At 46.7% G+C, this 21,685-nt stretch overlaps 1 protein-coding gene across 1 annotated transcript in view; it reads right to left on the reverse strand.

Moving 5' to 3' along the window:
- The window catches only part of LOC144104923 (vascular endothelial growth factor receptor 1-like), a 146,706-nt gene continuing 125,021 nt past the window's right edge, over positions 1-21,685 (reverse strand). Inside the window, 9 exon segments of the mRNA XM_077638153.1 lie at positions 1-1,694; positions 2,121-2,226; positions 2,321-2,461; positions 3,109-3,179; positions 4,978-5,100; positions 10,215-10,464; positions 13,599-13,752; positions 14,198-14,317; positions 14,436-14,540. Coding sequence (XP_077494279.1) covers positions 1,089-1,694; positions 2,121-2,226; positions 2,321-2,461; positions 3,109-3,179; positions 4,978-5,100; positions 10,215-10,464; positions 13,599-13,752; positions 14,198-14,317; positions 14,436-14,540 — 1,676 coding nt within the window. The 3' untranslated portion in view covers positions 1-1,088.

Genomic DNA, 21,685 nt, shown 5'->3' on the forward strand with positions numbered 1-21,685 from the left:
TTTACAGCTGGTATGGTTATATTAATAAATCATATTCTCTTCATAGGAGACCTCTCAGCTTGTTGTGTGTTAGCTTCAACATAAACAGGGCAGCGTTGTCAACATAAGATCATTGCTTTCTAGGCCGCTGTACTTAATGGCTAGCTCACAACACAAGGAAGAAGGCACACAGTTGAGCAGACAGAACAACAAATCACATCGCGCTTCCACGTGCACGCAACTATGACAAGAGAGGAAAGCTTGACAAGGTGTCACATCGACACGTATAACAGAACAAGATTAACCACGAATTCTGTTCTTGTTCTACTCTTCGCTCACCATCGATGTGCCCAACAAATATTTTCAGTCAAATCGTCATGCTATGGTTTGCCATGACTTCATTAAAACAAGGGAATAAGAACGCGGTCGCATAATGAAGAGACAGCGAAAAGAACTGAACATGACAGCTGAGGCGTGGAATGTAAATGGCGTTTGATGTGTGTGTTTGGATTACTTAATCGATTGGGTCTAAGCTTCTATGTTCCAAAAAACAAAAACACTGTATGGATGAGAGACATAAAAGCCAGCTTGCACTCAGTTTCAATTGGGGCACGTGGTCAAAATAACAGTCTTAACGTATTCGTGCCTAATACCGAACGAAAACATCGTCAGTAATATTTCAAGAACCACCAACTGATTTGTATAGGGACGATGCGGTTACATATTTATGCCAGAGCCGTTTCAAGACATGCATTCTTCAAGCAGCGTGCCGCAGAGAAGCTGCTCCCCGTGCTGCCGACACGATCACACATTGCCTCAAATGTGCCCGCCATGCAGACCACAGGGCTCTGTACATTCGGCCCGGAGACTCGTGCGCGCCGAAAACGAGAACGAGTAGACGGTGGCATTATCCCACCACATCCACGAAGACACAGGTAAGGGGGACGAGAACACCGAAGCATCAAAAAGAAACAAAATCTATAACAACACTATGCACACAAGTTTGACAAGAGTCCATGCTCTCCACGTCGCGAATAAGCGTCGCGTGGTCGAATCATTTAAAATGAAAGTTTGAGTCACACGATAGAGGCAGCTTGTTTGCTGAATATTCAGCTCTTGCTCACTAAAACAGTACAGCTCAAGCGCAAGAGAGCTTTAGCTTTCTGAGCCCAATTCCTGTCCTCGTCTAACTTGAGGACACTTTCTCTAAACAGGCGCGGGCCGCCGCTACCGAAGACACCCACGACCAGGTTGTAGGCGGGCGGTGGCGTGGTGCACACTTCGCTCACGTCGTCCGATGTCCTGGCGTCTCCCGTGGCTCCACCTGGTTGCGGCAGCAGAAGCGGTGGTGCACCCCGGCGCTTGATGGCCGGAAGGCGCATTCACAACGTCGGCTCATTGACGTTCATTTACCTCAGTGTTGTAGCCGTGTCATCCTCACGGCTGTGGCCGCCGTGGTCTAGTATGGACATCAGTTCGATTCCGTCCCTCGCGATCGCGCTGTTGTTAGGGGCGGTGGTGGTGACCATCTTGGCGTAGAGCGGCTCCGAGCCCGTCTGAATGCTGGCTTGGCTCGTTTTGATGAAGTTTTCGTCCTCAGACTTCATGTCCAGGTAACCCGGGTTTGGACTATTGTTTCCCATGGTGAGGTAGTCGTCGTTGTTCTTCATGAGATGGTTCAAATTGGCGTAAGGGTCGTTCAAGGCCGTGTAGTACTGCAGAGAAAGGATTTCGCTTAAACTCCAGAGTCGGCGCGCAAATCAGTGCGATGCTTGAAAGCACCATACAGATTTTTTTTATTTCCTTGCGAGTTCTTCAGGCTCAGGATATTCTGGTTGCTAAAATTCTGTTGAATGGTATCACAACGCATAGTTGCGTATGTCGGAATCTTTTATGACCACCCGCATGCATCAGTTCTGGCCAATTAAGTTGGCTATGCAGAAGTTAGTTGCTTTACATTAGTGATGTGTCAGACTGGTGTGGAATAAAAGCGAAAAAAAACTAGAGGGGACATTTAAGCGCCTACGCCTGAAGTGTATCACGCGATGGCGTTAAAAGGTAAATGTCCATATATGAGTTTTATTTACGTGCGATATGCGCAACAGTGAATGAGAACAGGTAGTCACTAAAAGCTAACTTACGTCTCGCACTCCCGCCTGCAGAAGGTCACCGAGGCGGGTGACCAAAGTTGAAAACTCCGGCCGTTCCTTTGGCTCTGCCTGCCAGCAGCTCTGCATGATCCGGTACCTGCGTGCAAAAGAAGATGACGTGCTAAGGCACAACCTCTGGACAAGGAAGTCTTTGCAGCGTTTAGTGCGCCTGACTGTATGTTGGTGCTTACACGTCGCCAGGTGCGTAGTCAGGCTTTTCCATCCGGTAGCCGTTCTTAAGCCTCTTATAGAAGGACTCGTCGATGACAACTCCGGGATAAGGATTTCCCCCCAAGGAGAACATCTCCCACAGCAGGACTCCGTATGACCACCTGTGAATATGATCAGTCATTCTGATGTCCCTGGTTTCGTGGCAATCGCAGGAAAGCATGAAAATTTAAGGCGATTGTGAGACCGTGTTCAGGGATATTTTCAGTAGTTGGCCTTTCCCCTCTTTTGCACGCGATTTGACGTGCCCTCCGATATGTTCAGTTCAAGTGGCCACACATAAGAATGCACAAGGTTAATCTGGCTCCACAGTACATGAGCATGCACATTGCCTCAACACAACGGTTTGCGGTTGAAATGCATTGTATTTCAGCGTGACGGTAACTGATGAACTACTATTACAGCATTGGACTCGCCCTGGAAAACTTTTTTTAGCAGGCCACCTACCATCGCATCAAGAACACATGTGGTACATACCAACAAGAGGCGCATAGCAGTAGGGGCAGGCTGAACCTTAATCACCATCATCATCACTACAACTAAGTTCACTGCAGGCCAAAGGCCTCTTACATTTAGCTCTAAGTCACCCTGCCTTGCTCAAGTACTTAAAACATCAAACATCATCACTGGATAATCATCGCAGCTTGCTTGACTGCTCGAAGCAAGAACTGTATGTCTTAGGCTGACGGGCACATTCTGCATAAAGCATGTCTTTTATTGTTTTCGGATTGTGAACTAATGAGAAACATACACGTCGCTTTTTGTCGTGAAGACGCTGTCAATAATTGACTCAAGAGCGGTCCATTTCACAGGTAGGAGGCCCTGGAAAGAGAAAAAAGGTAGCGCTGTTCGATTCCTGTAGAGGAATGAACGTTTAAAAGGAACTCTCACAATAGCCGTCCCGGGCCGTCTTCGATGCTTTTCATCAGCACCTAACCGAATATTATTTTCCTTACAGTTATGAAGCCTGAAATGCACAGAGGCTTCACTAATATCATTTCCAGCTAAGCATGCTTTGCCATGAAAAATTTCAAAAAATTCAGTTGATCAATTTTATATTCCAAAACATTTAGCTTGCCAATTTTGTTGCCACTGGCTTTCATACTGCCAATCCTCCGTCGTGCGTCCGACCACAGGGTCGCATGCTATCCTGTGGTGCCGTTTACATGAAGTTTCAAGATGACTGCAGTTTGTCAGATACGTGCAACAAAAAATAAAATGAGATGAAACAACGACAGTGTAAGCTGATAGCGACGTAGCAGCAACAACTTGGGCCGAAAAGAGCGCACAAGGTATTGTTAACGCTCTTCTGGTCAGCAAGAACTGTGACGAAATTATAGACTACATTATAGTAGCGATAAACGTAACCGAATGGGAAAGTTTACTAAGATGGTCATGTGTTAAAATCGCGCATAATGTGGCCGTAGAAAACCACTGTTGAAAAAAAAAAGTGAGATGAAGTGACGGTAGCGGGAGCTGATAGCTACATAGCAGTAACAACTGGGGCCGAAAAGAGCGCACAATTTATTGCTAACGCTCTGCTGGTCTGTAAGGGCCGTGAGCGAAACTGTAGACTACATTATATTAGCGATAAAGGCAACCGAATGCGATAGTTTACTAAGATGGTAGTGTGTTATAACTGCAAATAATAACGCCTTAGAAAACAATTGCTGACAAAAACAGCCTATGTCGTCTGTAGAAGAGTCAACAAACAACTAATGCTCAATCGCATTTTCCTTCACATATATATGCAAATATGTTATTCGAAGCACATGACTCTTCTGTCAACGCCGTGAAAGAGAGAAACTTTCTAAATAGTGCAGTTTGGGAATTTACTTCGGTGCGATAGTAAAATTTTAGTGTCCACAGTACTGCCCAGCACAACGAACGCACTACATTGCCGTACAATTTCAGCAACCACACAGCGACAGATACTGAGCGTGAGCAGAATATCGAAGTAAGGTACAGTTGAATCTCGTTATAAGGAAGTTGAAGGGGCTCAATATTTACTTCGTTATGGCCGTAGCTTCGTTATAGCCCGTGTTGACCGAGCTTCCAAGGGAAATCGTCATTCCTTTGTTATATCCTTTATTTCGTTATAAATCATTCCATAATAACTCGGTTCGAGTGCACTTTGATTCGTACAGAGGTCTGTACTCTGTAGGTATTGTTATGCGGCCCGATAAAACGCGATACTGTAGTCAGATACAACTCAAGAACCCTCAAAGAAAGCCACCCCACCAATGGCGCCGAACTACTGTCATAACGTGGTGGCCAACCGCTTTGCGCGTGACAGCTACCTGCGATGCCACACCAGCGGGTGTAAGGCGGTTTACCGCAGTGTCGAGTCCTTTCGCTGGGAAGCATCGTATGAGAGGCATTAGCCGTTTAGTTCTGCAACTGTATCTGATTATAACAGAACCTGGGCATAGCTGCTCTGATGCTGAACAAATTTTCCTGCAAAAAAAAATTGTTGGTTGAAGTACTTAGTTTAAATAGGGTCAAGTCGCCAGCAATCCAGCTACACTGTCTGAAATCTCATACTGCGATTTCATCAACTCATCCTTGATTGACGGCCAACAGAACGGTTGCAGGGAATGGCTGAAAATAACGAACTTACGTCTCCCTTCATCACGTATTTGGAGTACTTGTAACAGTCCTTGGCGAGCCCAAAATCGCAGATTTTCACGACGTTTTCTTCACTCACCAAGACGTTTCTCGCCGCCAAGTCTCTGTGAATTAACTACAAGAAAAACAAAAAGAAGCTAGTCTTTTTTTGCGTCAGAATCAAGACAATACAAACAACAAACAATTTGGTTACGCGAAGAAAAACTACGACCATGAAGGCGTGCTCAGCATTAATTTTGTTTACTTTTGCAGCTTTCGCTGCCGTTTATACTCTGCTAATAATGCAGAGCTCATCTCAGACTTGTTCACGTTCATGAGTCTTAGGCATGTTATAAATTTTCACACGAATATATTTGCTTTGATGCTTTGGTTTTTGATTTAAATATGCCAAGCATATGCCTTTCAATTTTTAATTAACTCTGCGTTGGCTTTTTGATCCTATTCGTCCACCGGCTCCTTCTCGTCACTGGATAAATACTCACCAACGAAGTCATCACAAAACATCAAAAGTAGGAAACTGTTTAGAGAGGGGCTAGACTCAGCTGAAGTAGTTTCACTGTGCACTTGTTCGATGTTAAAATGCGCCGTAGTATTTTCCGCATTGTTCTCCCCACGAAGTTGAAAAAAAAATGCCCGCAGTACGCCAAACTAACGGTAAACATGAGAAACGCAACCCTTGTAATACAACGCTGACATAATGCTCTTAAAAGAACGACCAATCACAAGTTTGCAGAGTGACTCGCTACTGTGACGTAAGTATCAGCATATGCATTCAGCCGTTTCGCATCGAACGTTCAAGATTTCATTTTTAGAAATGTCTGTGTACATATATTCCTGTTCGCACTTGATGCCGCAATGACCTGAAACTCATGTCCAGCAAAAGTTCATAGTGAGCAGCGCTACCAATGACGTCCGGTTGGCTGAAATAATCTGCAGTGAAGCATGCAGATAACGTTTTATCGAATTTCTTACCGCTGCAGCCTCAAGTACGGGAATATGACGCGCAAAAATAATTGTTTCGGTGAAATTTCTCTCAGATGCCTTATGAAGGCGTAAAGATGCCCAAAATCCTTTGGTGCAGAAAAACTCCGCCTACGGCACCTCTTTAGAGCTCCGTGGGCGCAGATTCACCCAGCTATGCTCACACCAGTTTATTATATTGCCGCACCAGATTTCCCTGGATTGATCGAGACTAGGCAGCGCTGATTCTACGTTGTTCCAGAATGTCTTAGTAACAATGCACGCTTTGTTTAGAAAGTACGCTATTAACTTTAAATTGAGCACGGCCGAAAGCGGCGGGGATTTTGTTCGACTACCGCCGAGAGAACTTGTTAAGTCGCCGCCGAGGGATTCAGTCCATTCTGCGCGCAAGTAAGTCCAAATAAAGAGTTTTGTTTTGACACCATTTTCGCAGCTTTTCTGCTCTCCCGACTGCAGTCACCACTTCGTGACATCTGGTGAATGTGCGGGGTTCCTTTCTATGTTCCGGACGCTCCCTTCAAGTCGTGACACCAGCCCTCTGCGCTTCGCACCGGAGGACAAACCAGCAGTTAACCGAGCCAGCAGACGTCTTCAGGCGGAGAAGCCTGAGTTCGGGGCCGTGCCGGACCGCATTTGAAAATGAAAACACGCTGCTACGAGCACCACAACCTCGCCGAAGATATCGAAGCCGAGATCGTACTGCAACAGCCGCGGGTGCCTCGAACTTTCATTGTATCCCTAGGCGAAGACCAAAAAGAATGGTTAGGCCAATTTGAGCGCGTGGCATCATTCAACAAGTGGCATGATACGGCAAAAATTGGAAAGGTATTTTTCTCACTGGAGGGCTTAGCTAGTGCGTTGTACGAGAAGTGCGAGTCGTCCCTATCAACATGGGAACTATTCTAGAAGGTATTTTTGAAGGTATTCAAAAGTGTCATGAGGAAAGAAAGAGCAGAACGACTCTTCTAGTCCAGAATCGAGTCGAACGAGCCAGTCCGCGGTTACACTGAAAAGATGAAGTGCCTCTTCCACCGCACCGACCCCGAGATGCCCGAGGAAAAGAAATTTCAGTTTTTAATCCGCTGCGTAAAGGAACAACTCTTTGGCAGCCTCGTCCGCCAACAGTCAAAAACAGAGGAGGAATTCATGCAAGAAGCCTGCACGATCGAGAAGTCCCTCGACGTCCGGGCTCGGCAGTACAACCACCCTTCTTCTGTCTGTGCAAACCATTAGGACACAACGATCAACACCAGCGACTACTTGAGGGAAGTGACCGGCGAAATCGTCCGCGAGGAGCTAAGCTTATTACAGTCACACTCCCTGCAGCCCCAAGCAGCGACCCTCATGGACCTGGTACGGGAAGAAGCGCAACAGGCACTTGGCACCCCGATGGCCTCAGAACCCTAGCCCATGATCTACGCCGATGCACTACGCACTCCTCAGCCCAAACTACAACCCCTACGCCCTCTTCGACATTAACAACTTGTTCCCGATCGCCGCCTCCCTGCGCCCGCCCGCCCAGCCTATGAGCGACGGTAAAACCCCAGGAAAAGCGACGCCTGCAGGGCTTCCGACGTGCTGTGAGGCCGGCAATATTCTTCGCCACTGCCCGTACCGACGTATCGGTCTTCGAAGATTTGCCGTTGATGCCCCACGACCACACTTCGACCAACGCTGATTACAGTCACCCTCCCCACAGCCGCAAGCAGCGACCCTCATGGACGTGGTACGGCAAGAAGCGCAGCAGGCACTTGGCACCCCGATGGCGACAGAACCTTAAGCCGTGATCTATGCCGATGCAGAACGCACTCCTCAGCCCCAACGACAACCCCTGCGCCCTCTTCGACATTAACAACTTGTTCCCGATCGCCGCCTCCCTGCCCCCGCCCGCCCAGCCTATGAGCGACGGTAAAGCCCCAGGAAAAACGACGCCTGCAGGGCTTCCGACGTGCGGTGAGGCCGACAATATTCTTCGTCACTGAACGTACTGACGTATCGGTCTTCGAAGATTTGCTATTCACGGACAGAGGAACAGCATTCACGGTGTAACTAACGCTAGCCATCCTGCGTTACAGCCAAACCAGCCACCTGAGGACAACTGCATACCATCCTCAGACCAACGGACTGACCGAGCGCCTGAACAAAAGCATCGCCGATATGCTCGCCATGTATGTCGATGCCGAACACAAGACCTGGGACGTCATCCTGCCTTACGTTGCCTTCGCTTACAACACCGCAGTGCAGGAGACCACCCAGGTCACGCCTTTCAGGCTCGTCCATGGCAGGGAGGCCACGACCACGCTAGACGCCATGCTGCCCAACGTTACAGAAGAATAGAACATCGACGTCACCGCCTACCTTCACCGCGCAGAAGCTCAAAGACTTATAATTGTTTTTTTGTGTGTGTGAGGAAAAGAAATGGCGCAATATCTGTCTCATATATCGTCGGACACCTGAACCGCGCCGTAAAGAAAAGGATAAAGGAGGGAGTGAAAGAAGAAAGAGGTGCCATAGTGGAGGGCTCCTGAATATTTTCGACCACATGGTGCTCTTTAACGTGCACTGACATCGCACAGCACACGGGCGCTTTAGCGTTTTTATGGGGGCAAAATGCTAAGGCGCCCGTGTAAGACTTGCCCGATTAATAATCAGAGACATGCAGCGGACCGACGCCAAACGCTACAACCTACGAAGACCCAACGCGGAATACAGGACATGAGACAAAGTCTGGGTTTGGACACCCTTTCGCCGCCGTGAATTGAGTGAAAAACTTTCGCGCCGCTATTTCGTTCGTGCAAGGTTCTTCGTCGGCTAGGTGAACTGGATTATTAAGTCATTCCTGACGCAATGACTGCATCCCAGCTATACCCCGTACGATGAGAAGTGGTCCATGTCGTCCATCTAAAGCCCTATTATGCGCGAAAGGACACTCTTTCCACACTTTCTGTATTTTCACACGATTCGCATTACTTGTTGTCAGTCTCATTACTTGTTTTAATGCATCGGGTTGATGCTTTTTTGAGAGGGGAGTAATCCAGTGAATTTTTGCAGTGTTTGTTAATTCTTTAAAGCTTTTGCCACTCTACTTTATCGCTTTCTTTGCGATAAAAGACGCGGCCAGATTTATCTCGATTGATCGCTTCCAGGCAGAACTGATTCTACGGTGTCCCAGAATGTTCTAGCGACTTCGCACGCTTCATTTAAAAAGCACGCTATCAGCTTTAGATTGAGCACGGCCGACACCGGTGGGGATTCTGTTCGACGACCACCGGCCACGCTTGTTGCTATTCCTCCGCCGAGTGATTCAGTCCACTGCGGGGGCAAATCCGCCCAAATAAAAAGTTTTGTTTCGACACTTCTTTCGCACCCTTTCTGCTTTCCAGACTCCACTTCGTGACAATATGACAGACCGGAGCAACACTGCTAGGCGACTCGACACCCGACAAGACGACAGCAAAGGAGCAAGCCGCTATAAGCCCGTTCTTTTGTACGACAAGCTTTACGTAACCGGCGTATGGTGTCACAACAAAAGCTTAAAGCAAGGAAAATTATTTGCACCGGGAATAACACTTTAAACTGTGCAACGTTAATGAGTCTCTCTGACTTCATCCCCTTTGTCACGATTGACCATCATGGCTATGTGCGCTCGGTGCCATGTGCAAATAATTGACTACGAGTGCCATTCGTACGACCGCGTGGTTGGATTTTGATAGATGTCGCTTCGCGCTCAGAAACCATCGGGCTCATCGACACTTCAGGTGAGCCAATGTCACCATATTGAAATAAAGACGACATCGAGCTGCTGCCTCTTGCATTTATCCTGAATGTAAGAGACAAGCAGAAAGATGCATGAAGATTTTATAGGAGGCGGACTGCGCGCACACGTATACGATCCTGGAGGCAATGGCGGCGGCGCTGATGCGGGAAACATATACTGTACCGCATGTGCATCGACAAGTGACACACACGCTTTCTCAGTAAATCACAAATTGTATGTGCGACCAATCTGTGTGTGAGAGATTTCAATGTCAGCATAACTGGTGCGAATATTTATAAACTTAACAGAATTGGAATCTTTTGCGTCAATTTTCTCTGCATCTCTTTCTCTGAAATAACGCCTTTACTTCACGAGGCCCTTGACACCTTTCACAGGCTCTCGTGACTAGCACAAAATCACGCTTCGGCCAGTCATAAAGCGCACGCGCCCAAGGGCACTTTTTATAAGAACCGAACTGCTAGCGCGCGTACCTTCCTGGAAGCGAGGTACTCCATTCCGCGGGCGCACTGGAAGGCAAAGCAGAGAAGGTCGCAGGTGGTGAGTCGCAGAGGGGAGCCACTCATGAGCGGAGCATGACTGCCGCTCTCCGACAGGAAGCCGTCCGCGATGCTTCCGCTTTCCGACACCGGGAAGCTGAGCCCGTTCCCTCGGCTCGAAGGGGTCGCGCTCATCGCCAGGTCCGCGTACTTGAGCGTCGGCGCATGCTGCTGCTTCTGTTGGCTGGGAGTGGTCATGCAGAGCCGGTTAGTCAAACATTACATACATGGAATATGCAGCCGGAATCAGTATCAAGGTGGTCGCTTTAGAGTTAAACGACTTAGATTAAATGCTGGGTGAGATTGGGTGAGGGAACAAACGCGGATTAATGGCATCGAAGTCGAACTCAAGAGGAAGAAATGGCCTTCGGCAGGGCATGTAATGCGAAGGCAAGATAACCGCTATTTCTTAAAGGGGCTGCGAAACACTGCTTTAACGGATGCCGGTTGCACATCAAACGGATTCTTAATGTCACATAGATGCTGACTCAAAAAGGATTACGAGAATCGATCCGTAGAAACGGGAGTTATTCAATGAAGAAATTTCAAAATACAACCAAACAATACAACCAAACAAAATGCTGCCCTCAACTAGATTTTCGCGCAATTCCCATTCCCATTTCACTCTCACCATGACGACACTTGATGCGACCAATCAAAACAGCCTATCTGAGCACGTGGCGGAAGTGTGCACTCCATGGTTGCCTGTTCTCTGTAACTCGTCCATGCCAAAGCTGGCAGCACCGTTTGCATGGTTACAACAACCACGTGAACGCCCAGCTGACCCAGCGATGCTTCATCGACACGTCGACGGCGCAGAAGGGAAAACTGATCAGTGACGCTTCCTTACTTATGGATCCGAACTCTAGCGCGAGATACTGCGACAGTGTGACGGCCTGCTCAGGATAGCAGACACATTCAGCACAGCGCGCACACCTACTGCTTACCGCCTACCATCGCCCGTGGCTCCTAGCGCGCTGATTGGTCTCTGCCAGCAAGGAGCGCGCGCTGTTGACGGGAGTGTGACGCCATCTGGAGCCGCCGCCCGGTGATCCTCCACAAGCTGACGATGCGCACTCGATCTCTGCTAAACGTGAAACGAACGCATCTTTCCTTGTGACCGAAACGAACGCTTATAGAGTGCAATGGCTCGATCGGATCGATTCCGCAAAGCCACTCTCAGATACATAGAGAGTAGTCATAAGTGTTGAGTGCTAGGTCGTAGGATTTTACAGAGAGGCGCAAAGTCTTTCGATGCAAAAAGTAGCCAGAACCTCTAGTGGTGTACTTTTGTTTTACTTGCTTTACAGGGCTTTTATCGAAGGCAAACAAGTTCGTTTTGTTAATGTAATATAAAACACAAAAACGTGACAAAACGTATCTGTAGTTATTAACACAATGTGCAGTATATTTACTCCTTGTCCATTCATCAAGCTGCCAATAAATGTCATATCCGCTGCTAAAAACCGCCACTATACGGTGACACCGTCAGCGCCCCGAATTCGCTTTTGTGAGGTAATTAAAATATTAAAAACCGCAATATACACGGTACGACCGATGCTGATAGCATCAAATAACTCATTCTATGCAACCAACGGGCTAAATAATGCACTGAATATGTGTTTCAGGAACCATTTAAGGGTAACGGAGTAGATCCCAAGAGAATGCAAGCGTAGCAGGGGCAGGCAGAAATTTATGTGGCTGAATGATATTAAGAAGTTTGAGGGCTCAAGGTGGGGGCGGCTGTCCTAAGACGGAGTTTATTGGAGAGGCATGGGAGAGCCATTTGCCTTGCAGTGGCCGTAGTCAGGCTGATGATGATGATGATTAATGCTGTTTCACAGTTCTTATTCGCAAGTTGGAGGGAAAAAAATACAGCTGGCCCGTTGCTCCCTCCACTTTTCCCCCTGACTTGTGTCTGAAAGCGAGTGAGTGATGAACGCACTCGTTCGCCCCGCGCGGAAGTTATCTCCGTCATTTTGACACTGACTGTACATAGGCGTAATATGCACTAACAATACTGTCAATGGTCAACACGGAGCAGCCCACATTACAATTATGTTCGAGAGCGTTGTTATCTTGTAGCGTCCGCATAAAAGCGCCGTTCGGCTACATGGAAGCTGTGCATCATTTTAAATACGTGTAGGTGACAATAAATTGGAATCTAACGGGCAATTACTCCTTGACTGAGGGCTACTCCACCCGAAGAAACTCTCCTGACCACGTTGGATGGCTTATATTTTCGGCCGGTGCTCTAGAGCGCACCATATATGGAGCGCCCTGAAGCGTTCACGGTAGTAAACGCAAGGCACTCCTGTAGCGCAAGAACAATACAAAGCCGAAAGCATGAGCCGTCTTACAGGCTCTCTAAAAAATAATATCACAAATTTTAAATCACAAAAATCCGACACAAGATAATTAAAACTAAAGAGGCCTACAGCCAAGCAAACGGCCCAAAATTTCTTCGTGCGTTATTTTCCAGAAGAAATTATGTTCAATTAGATTATAATAAAGACAGAAACTAACGCTACGAACTCATTTCCTAGTTTTTCTCAGCCATTTTTTATTTTCCCAAAATTTTATGTTAGCTAGAGCCAGCTAGGTGTAGTGACTGAAGTTTGAAGGTCATTCAGACAAGAAATTTAAATCTACAGGATGCCTACGAAGTGCGACCGAATGAGGTATAAAACCTCCAGGCCGTTTACAAGCAATCTATTTTTTCGCACCGCCCCTTAACTTCGCAACAAGACTTTTTTATGCATGCTAAGCACCACAGCGGGTTAATTATCACTCAACTATTGCTCTCCTATGCGTGGACGAGTGTTGTGGTGGAGGTGCAGACGTTCAGCACCAACCAAGAGGTAAGCAAACCCTATCGAGTAATGCTGTCGTCTGCTTGTTAAATGGGCACCGAAGACGATTTCATCAAATTTTGTTATTAGTGAAAATGAATTCTATGTCTGATTTTGGTTATCTTCATTGTCTATCGGCTGAAAAGACGCGTTTCTTGCAGCGAAAATTGAATTTTGTTGGCCACTTGATCAACACTTTTGACGTGAAGACCGACAAGGAATGACGTTCACCTTACTCTATAATGTACCTGCACAGACCGCACCGACGTATCTCTCACAGTTCTTACAATCAAAAACTCCAAACGTTAAGAATTTTCACCCTGTATATTAAGCTGCTAAAGGTAAGGAGCGTGTGCGCACAGGGCGCACAAACAAAATCCGGTCTGCTTAATCACACTGGTCCGAGCCACAGCGCAGCCCTCCCCAGCAGACGGGGTTCGATATGGCAAAGGCAGCACAAGCCGACCGGAAGCCGGGTGACGACTTTGGGTTGTAGCATATGTCCGGATCTACTTTGCCCGTCTCGGGGTTCAGCTGGTTGATAAAGCTCTCGCGGTGCCTCAGCAGGTAGTGTCGCAGGTTTCCGAACTTGCAGTACTCCACGATAACCATCAGTTCACCTGCATGCAGCAGAACATGGTGCTCTCGGAACCGCGCACATAAAAGGACTTATGAACGCACTCATTCCGACCTGACCATTGGCAATGCGCTCTTCCTCGTTCTGCAGCTTTTTTACTTTTTGTGCTTAATAGCTGCTGGGCAGTAAACTAAGAATACACAAGCAGCGTTAAATTGGAAGGAAATATCCAGACACCCAAAGCACATTTAAACCAGTTCATGCAGGTTCAGTGTTTGAGGCTTCTGATGTATTGCTTTCGGCCCCTTGTTCACAGAAAATTTAGGAATTTTCAATGCTCTATGAATTGCCAGCAAGGTAATAGGGAGATTTTAGCCGATGAAACTTACACTTCATAACTTGGCCTCGCAATATTTTACCCATCATTCTTGCTAACCACTTTAAGCTCACACACTCCAGCTGCAGGTAAAAGCGGCCGTGAACCTTACCCTTTGCTAGGTTCTTCGTGACGGCGCCGAGGATATTCACAATGTTCAAGTGCCGACCGAGATGAATGAGGATCTTCAGCTCCGCCAGCAACGCCTTGCGCTGAGACATGTCGGCTCCTTCTGAGGAACGCAAGAAAATAAGGAACAACAAATGCAAAGCATATTAGAGACTATGACTTCATTTTTCCCAAAAGAAGAAATGTCTTTTAATTCAGCGCTCTAAGACGCAGTGACTCACTTTTAAGCATTTTCACAGCAACCGTAGGGGACTGTCCGTTGGGCCCAAGACCAATGGCCTCAGCCTTGACAACACGGCCGAAAGCACCCTGTCCCAAGGTTCTACCTGTAGGCGATGAAGCAGGCTGTGTTAGGCTGCCTTGACAGCAAAACACAATAAACATTCTATCGCCACCGACTTATACCGCATTTACACGGGCGACCTTAACCACAGTAAAGGTAACTACGGTTCCCCGTAACTATAGTTAGCCGCGCTCACACGGCAGACGAAACTGCAGTTACGCCACCTAACCACAGTTACCCAAACCGAGCTTGCTGACCTCCGTTTGCTTCCTTAACCGACAAGATGGCGGCGCCCGTGGCAGCAGCAACATCGAACGACTCGTCCTCCCAGAGTTGTGTCATCTGGCTTGATTCAACAACCGCGGCCCTGATACGCATCTGATACGGATCTGATACGGTAACACGCGCAATGCTCGGATATATGCTGCGATTGTAGCGGAACTGAACGCCGGGCAGCCGCCGCGACAAGGCCCATACACCAAAAGCCCAAGTGGGGAATTTCCTCGCAAGGAAGCTGAAAATGGAAAACCTCAACAAGAAATACGGTAAGTGCGACCTTTACCGAACGATGCTCGTGCCATCGGGTTCTTGGCGCTGTTTTCATAGTACAGCTGAACTGCTTAAGTGAGCCTCGCATGTGCGACAGTAGCATGTGTTGTCGCTGGAGCAACGCGTCGATTCTCTTCGCCGTCGTCGCACAGTTCTGGAGTGTCGAAAACGATCTTGAGAATGCAATGTTGAGGTAGTAAGGACTCGAGAGTAATGTCCTCAGGCAGGAGCAGCACATGCAGCACTTAGAATCTTCGCTCGTGCACGCGTGCACGGGCTGCTTGCAAACTTCGTCCCCCTCGTTACACACGTGTTGTTCGTCGTTTTTATTTGCAAATTGCGAGCTGCAGCGTTGACAGCATTGCTGTACGGGTCGCTGTTTCTGGCCACCTGCTAGAGCAACAATATAGTTAATTGAATTTCTAGATTTATTTCATATTTCCTTACCAGGCTTCACTGTGTGCTAGCAGCATTTCTGTAGTAGTATACACAGTGCAGCCTGGGAAAGATATATGAGAGCAATAAATATAGACATTAACCAAGTAAGATATTGCTAGAATGGCAATAGCTGAACCATAATGCACAGTCGTGGTTTCAATTGCAAAGCAGCAAGTAGCAGGATGTAGTTTAGCCACATTGCAAATGTAAATTGCATGCATTAATTTCACCAGTATCTGTGCATATGCATTAGACACTTATCTATGAAATTTTATTCTTGCATTGAGAATGTGTGCAGTGAAGCTTAATCCACTGAGAGAAATGCTGTGATCACAACCTTGAAATGTTTTTTTAGCAACACATTTAATAGCTCATATCATTTGTATTGTTCCAGGCGGCTAAGATGGACAGGAACTTCAACTGGGTCGCCTGGTGTCTCATGGATCTTCTACTGGCAGCTCCAGTTTCCTCGGCTGCCTTCCCATCAACGATAATGGGTGAGTCGAGTAAAGTTTAGAGGTAATTTGTGATTTATTCCATTGCGTGTAATCTGTCGTTCAGATCACTTCAGAATTCTATTGCTGATCATTTCTCAGTGCGGAACTTATGCTCATTATAAAATGCTGGCCAACAATAGATAATAAAGAACAGACTAAGCAGTTGTGTAAACCACTCCCGCAAACATGGGCAAGAGCCTCCACGTCTAAATTTTTCCCTTGTGCTGTTGTTCTTTGCCATGAAACGTGAACCAGCTTGCCAAGCAACTCCCACTGCTCGTCCATAAATCCTTGTTTTTTTCTAGCAATTCTACATATCGGTAGTTAGCTGGTTGTCTCCCCATATACTTAATGTTACCATGCCAGAGCAAAGACCGCTTTGTTGTACAGGGAGTTCAATGTGCATTGCTGGTTTAGGTTACGTTCTTTTTTTTTCAGTTGGGAATCATATGTCAAAAGGCACACACTGCGGATGGATATGACTTAAGTCTCTAGTAAGATGAAGTTATGGTACGCACCAGAATTTCGGTGCCTTTATTTGCGTGATATATTAACATTGCTAGTGCTGTATGACAATTCATCTTTCACACCTGTGCACATGCAGCTTCACCTTCATCCTTCTCTCTTTTACATACTCATCTTTGTCCATTGATTCTATTAGCAACTGGGCTTGAATACAGTGGAGTAATACAGCAACCTGTGGATCATAAGCTGTTGTTTCGAACTGTTGTTTCTCTACAGGGACCCTGAAGGGAAGTAACAAAGTATATAATAAATTTCTATGTGATATCTGTAATGTCCAAGTAATTCAATCAAACAAAGTGGTGGGCTAGTTGGTAATTCATACTTGGAATGAACGACAGCGCAAAAAAAGGACAACCACAGAAGAGAAGCGTTCTTTGTGTTGTGTCCTCTTCAGTAGTTGTCCTTTTTTGCGCTGTCTTCGTTCGAAGTATATAAGTGACACCTGTATTGTATTTCGTTTTTGTCTATAAGCTCTTTGTGCCTGCTTTCTGTATTTATTCCCATTTCACATAAAATACACTCAATTGCAGGTTCAGTGCTGTCTATTCCTTCTTTTTGTATCATCGCATTTTTCGTGCTGTTTTTAAGCCTTGAATGATGAACCAACTGACCCAGCAATCCTTCCTTTGGAACCATTGGAGACTCGGGGGTGGGGGAGGGGGGGATGTACAGTAAGCTGCTCTCACAACCATGGGCATTAATGGCAATGGGGAGCGGAAATGGCACTTGTGTCTTCAAATCGCAGCACCTTGTCGTGCTAGAGTTCGCACCTTAACTTCCATGTACTTCTGTTCGACTCGAGCTCATCAGCTCGGTTTACCCTTGGTCAACAAAGCCCCACATGCTTGCAAGTGTTTAACATATTGCTTCTTATTGACTTTTATCAGCTTGGTATACTGTCTTGTTCAGCTGTTCATTCATTTATTTATTTGTACATACTGCGAGCCATAACTTTGGCCGAAGCAGGAGGGCGCACAGTTTTAAAAGCCATAAAACCATTAGCCGCAACAGGCACAAGTCATTTAAAGGATATAAAATCCAACATTCATCACAACACCAACACTAGGAGCCGTACCAAAATCCTCCAACTCCTTCACAAAATATTTCGAGTCACATAAACCTAAAGGAAGGCGACTGCACTCCGTAACAGTATTCAGGAAAAAAACACTGAACCCATTGGTTCATGTGAAAGATGGGGCTAGGGAATGCTGATGTACATGCCTGGATCTTCATATATCTATTTAGTTGTGTTCAGGAAAACAAAAAATTGAACCGCTGCCTTCTTTCCAGTTTGGCCATCACAAGTTTGTGTTTTTGTAATATATTGTGGAAGCGGATGATTGCATTACATTAGAACACATTTAACCTCTTTTCTGAGGTGACATGTTGTCTTGTATGTTTCACCATGTGAAGCTGCCAGTTGCCAATGAGGCACCAGACGGCTCAGAAGAGACGACCTCTCACAACTTGCGGCCAGCTCCCCCATTTGCAGTGCCAGTGCTGCAGTACCTGTACTGCAAAGCACAGGCAACAGCAGCGGCGACAAAAGCAGAGCCAGTGCTGGCATAAGCAACCGTGCCACAGCAGGGGCAAGCAGCAGTGCCGGTGCTGGCACAAGCGCCAAAAGAAGGGAACACCGAAAGAGCCGCCACAAGCGACAAGGATCTGCTATAGAGCAGCTAGTTGCCGTCCATAAAGGAGAAAGCGAGGCAGCAGCAAAGGCCGACCGCAAGGCACACAAAATACGCAAGATAATGGTGCACCTCCAGAAAAAAGTTAATGCCATAAATGCAAGCATGGTGCAACTGCTTGCAAAATTTCTAGACAAGAAAATAATGACTCGCTCAATAAAGAGTGATCAGAACAGCTGGAAGTTATTTGATATTACAGCATGTGATGAGATGAAAGATCTTTTACAGCTGAAAGTTTTGTATTGTGTTTGTATTGTGCGGGCTGGCTATCGTGGTAGCTTGCAGTATTAGTTATTACCAGAGCCCATGCTTACAATGCAGGGTTACACAAGTGCAAAAATCAAAGAAGTCTGTTGCATGTACATTGCTGCTGCTCTCGCAGTAACACTCCACCTGCTTCTCCACTCAGAACCAATGGAGGTTGCATGTTCACCAGGAACTGTTGGCTACAAGGCTGATATTTTTCTTGCAACATAACTGGTTGTGTTGGGGGGGGGGGGGGGGAGTTATAGAACAGTGGGAAATTTTGACAACAGCAAAATAGTAATGACATGAAATTGTTCACAGAAAGCATACCTTGGTTTCACGAGTTGGGATGGGAATGTAATGAAATTTATCACACTTTAAGTCTTTCAACGCTCTCACCATTGGGTCACATATGCGCCCCATTTTTGTGTTTGCTTTGTGTGTGGATGATTTGTGCAAAAATATGAAGTTTCCTCCTGCGACCGACATGATTTCGTTACCTTCATGAGCAAAAGGAAAAAATTTCTCGCAACTATTGCTTAATCTTCAACTAGATATAAAATGTTCACCGTTACGTTCATGAGCAAAAGGAAAAAATTTCTCGCAACTATTGCTTAATCTTCAACTAGATATAAAATGTTCACTGTAATATGATTGTAAGTACCAACAGCTTTTTTGGTCAGAGCTATCCGCTTCCATTGGGCTAGCATGAGGTGCACGCAACATCCTAGCGAAAAAATATGGTGATACTCAGGGGGCCCTTATTGGAAAGGTCTATATAGTGAATGCATTTCATTCAATATACTGCTTTCAGAATAAAGTCAAATGGCGCAACGGAACAAACACATGAAGACACAGAGACAGAAAAAGCGCCACTGCTGGGTCTTCCTGTGTTCGTTCCTTTGTGCCATTCAAGTTTATGATGAAGCAACTAATGCCTCAGCAAGTACATCTGCTTTCAGAAGAAGGAGTGCAAGACTAAAAGCTTGTACTGCTTGGCAAGGTACCAACAAGTTGCTGATCGGCAATGTGGCAAGACGATGGCCAGTTATAGACGAAAATTATAAGCAAACAGCAAGCTGCCAATACGCAGACCATTTGACACAAACACAACAATGAAAAAGGTAGTACAATGGCAATTAAACGGCAACATAAACAGCAGTGCCCAACAAGAATGAAGCATATAAAAATGGAAAGCTCATGCTGGAATTTTACCATTGTCTGTGAGCAAAACTGTTTGACGAAAAAGATTTGTTTACAGGAAGTAATGAAGTCTTCATTATTAGTTCATTAGAGACGGTTGCATGTAGGTGAAGGTTTGTTTGTCATAAGGAGTACTGGTAGTTGGTACGAACCACTTCGTTTTGTAATTTAGCAAGAATCAATAATTAACATTAGCTATATAATGCAAGACTATTTTCTGAAAGCCTGGCCACGACGGTGGCTTTTCAATGGAGGTGGAAAGCAAGACACTCGTGTACTGTGCAATGTCAGTGCATGTTAATGAACCCCATGTGGTCGAAAATTCTGCAGCCCTCCACTACGGCATCACTCATAGCCCAAGCCGCTTTGGAACGTTAAACTCCATAAACCAAACCTATTTTATGAAGAACATGTAGGTTACGAAAATTACACTAGTTGTAACCCTCATAACCTTCACCCCAGTAGAGAGTATGCATCATGTGCGTGCAATGGTAGCCATTTAAGGTGAGCCGAACCCAGTGTCTGCTCCTTCAATAATGTGTGTGTAGCTCTGTTCAGGGCTGTTTCCTCTTGGTAGAAGTGTCCTTCTTAGCTGCTCTTGAGTTTCCCACGGACTGGGTTCTAGCTCAAGGCAACGTGCTTGGCCAGGGCGTCCTGATGGCCACACATGACGTCTCTTCCCGGTTGCTTGTGCACACCGGCTGAGGTCGCCTTTCATCAGCGCTCTGCACCACACCAAACTAGCTTGAATCACAGCGGTCACTGAGCTGCTCACAAATGTTTTGCAGAACACAAGCAGCACGGATCACATAATTAACGTTGTGGATGTCACACTCAAGGCCTTCAGCACCATTCTAAAGCGTGCCTTGACACATCCAAAAGCATTTTCGACAGCACGTCTGGCACTCGGCAGCCAGTAGTTAAAGGTGTGTGAGGGGGGCCGAGAGGCACCTGGAAGGAGTACAGCTTCTTCAGGTGCGTCTGCAAGGGGAAAGCTTGATCACCAAGGAGAATTGTGCCAACTCCCACACCTTCAATGAGCTATGTTTCTTGTCGGAACAGCTCACTAGCCAGAGTAGCTGGCAGTCGAGACTTCTGAAACAGTGCCGGGTCATTGTTCCTACCAGGTCTCCCAACATTCGTGCATAGGAACCTGTATGTGTCGCCAACGACAGCAAGTAGAGCGACACTGTACCACCCCTTCTGATTGTATTATTCAGCAGCTTCTTGATTTGGGGGGTGCACACCTCGATATGACAGCCATCCACTGCACCGACACCTTGAGAGAAACCACAGACTGCTGTGAATTTACACATGTGCTCGTAAAGCTCAGCTTGTGTTGGGAAATGCTCAAATCGTGCTTCCAACTACTACACTACCACGCCGCAAAATTCGTGAAATATTAAATTAACGCAGTGACTGCTGTGAATTTACACATGTGCTCGTGAAGCTCAGCTGGTGTTGGGAAATGCACAAATCGTGCTTCCAACTGCTCCACAACCACGCTGCAAAATTCGTGAAATAGTAAATTAACTGACGCACTGCTCACGCCAAACAAGTTGGCAGCAGTTGCCAAACAAGTTGGCAGCAGTCCGCTCTTCTGCTGATGTTGCGAGGAGGTACAGGCCGATCGCCACGCGTTTCTCCAGCGGAATCGCTTTCCGCACAGTGGTATCTTGCCGACTCATGCTTCCACAAACAGCCACCATGTACCGGAATGTGCCGCGGTTGATCCGAAAGTTTTCCCGGAGTCCGCTGTCCGGAAGGTGCGGAAGCGTGGTCTCGTACCGAGTCTGGGCGCGGGTACGCCGACAGATTTCGCTCACGGACGGACAGGTGCGCCGCCGCCAACAAAAAGAGCTTCGGCCGACCCCGGTGTCGCTTCCTCGTCTCTTCAAGCATGTCAATTTCAGCGCTCAGTGCCAGCATCTGTAGGCGCAGGCGTTGTAGCGCTGCATGATGCGCCACGAACGCAGCCCAAAATTCAGCGTCGCCCTCGTTCACGACAGGCCTGCTAAGGGCCAACATAGGCTTGACAC

Source organism: Amblyomma americanum, chromosome 9 (assembly GCF_052857255.1).
Source record: "Amblyomma americanum isolate KBUSLIRL-KWMA chromosome 9, ASM5285725v1, whole genome shotgun sequence".
NCBI classification, from domain to species: domain Eukaryota; kingdom Metazoa; phylum Arthropoda; class Arachnida; order Ixodida; family Ixodidae; genus Amblyomma; species Amblyomma americanum.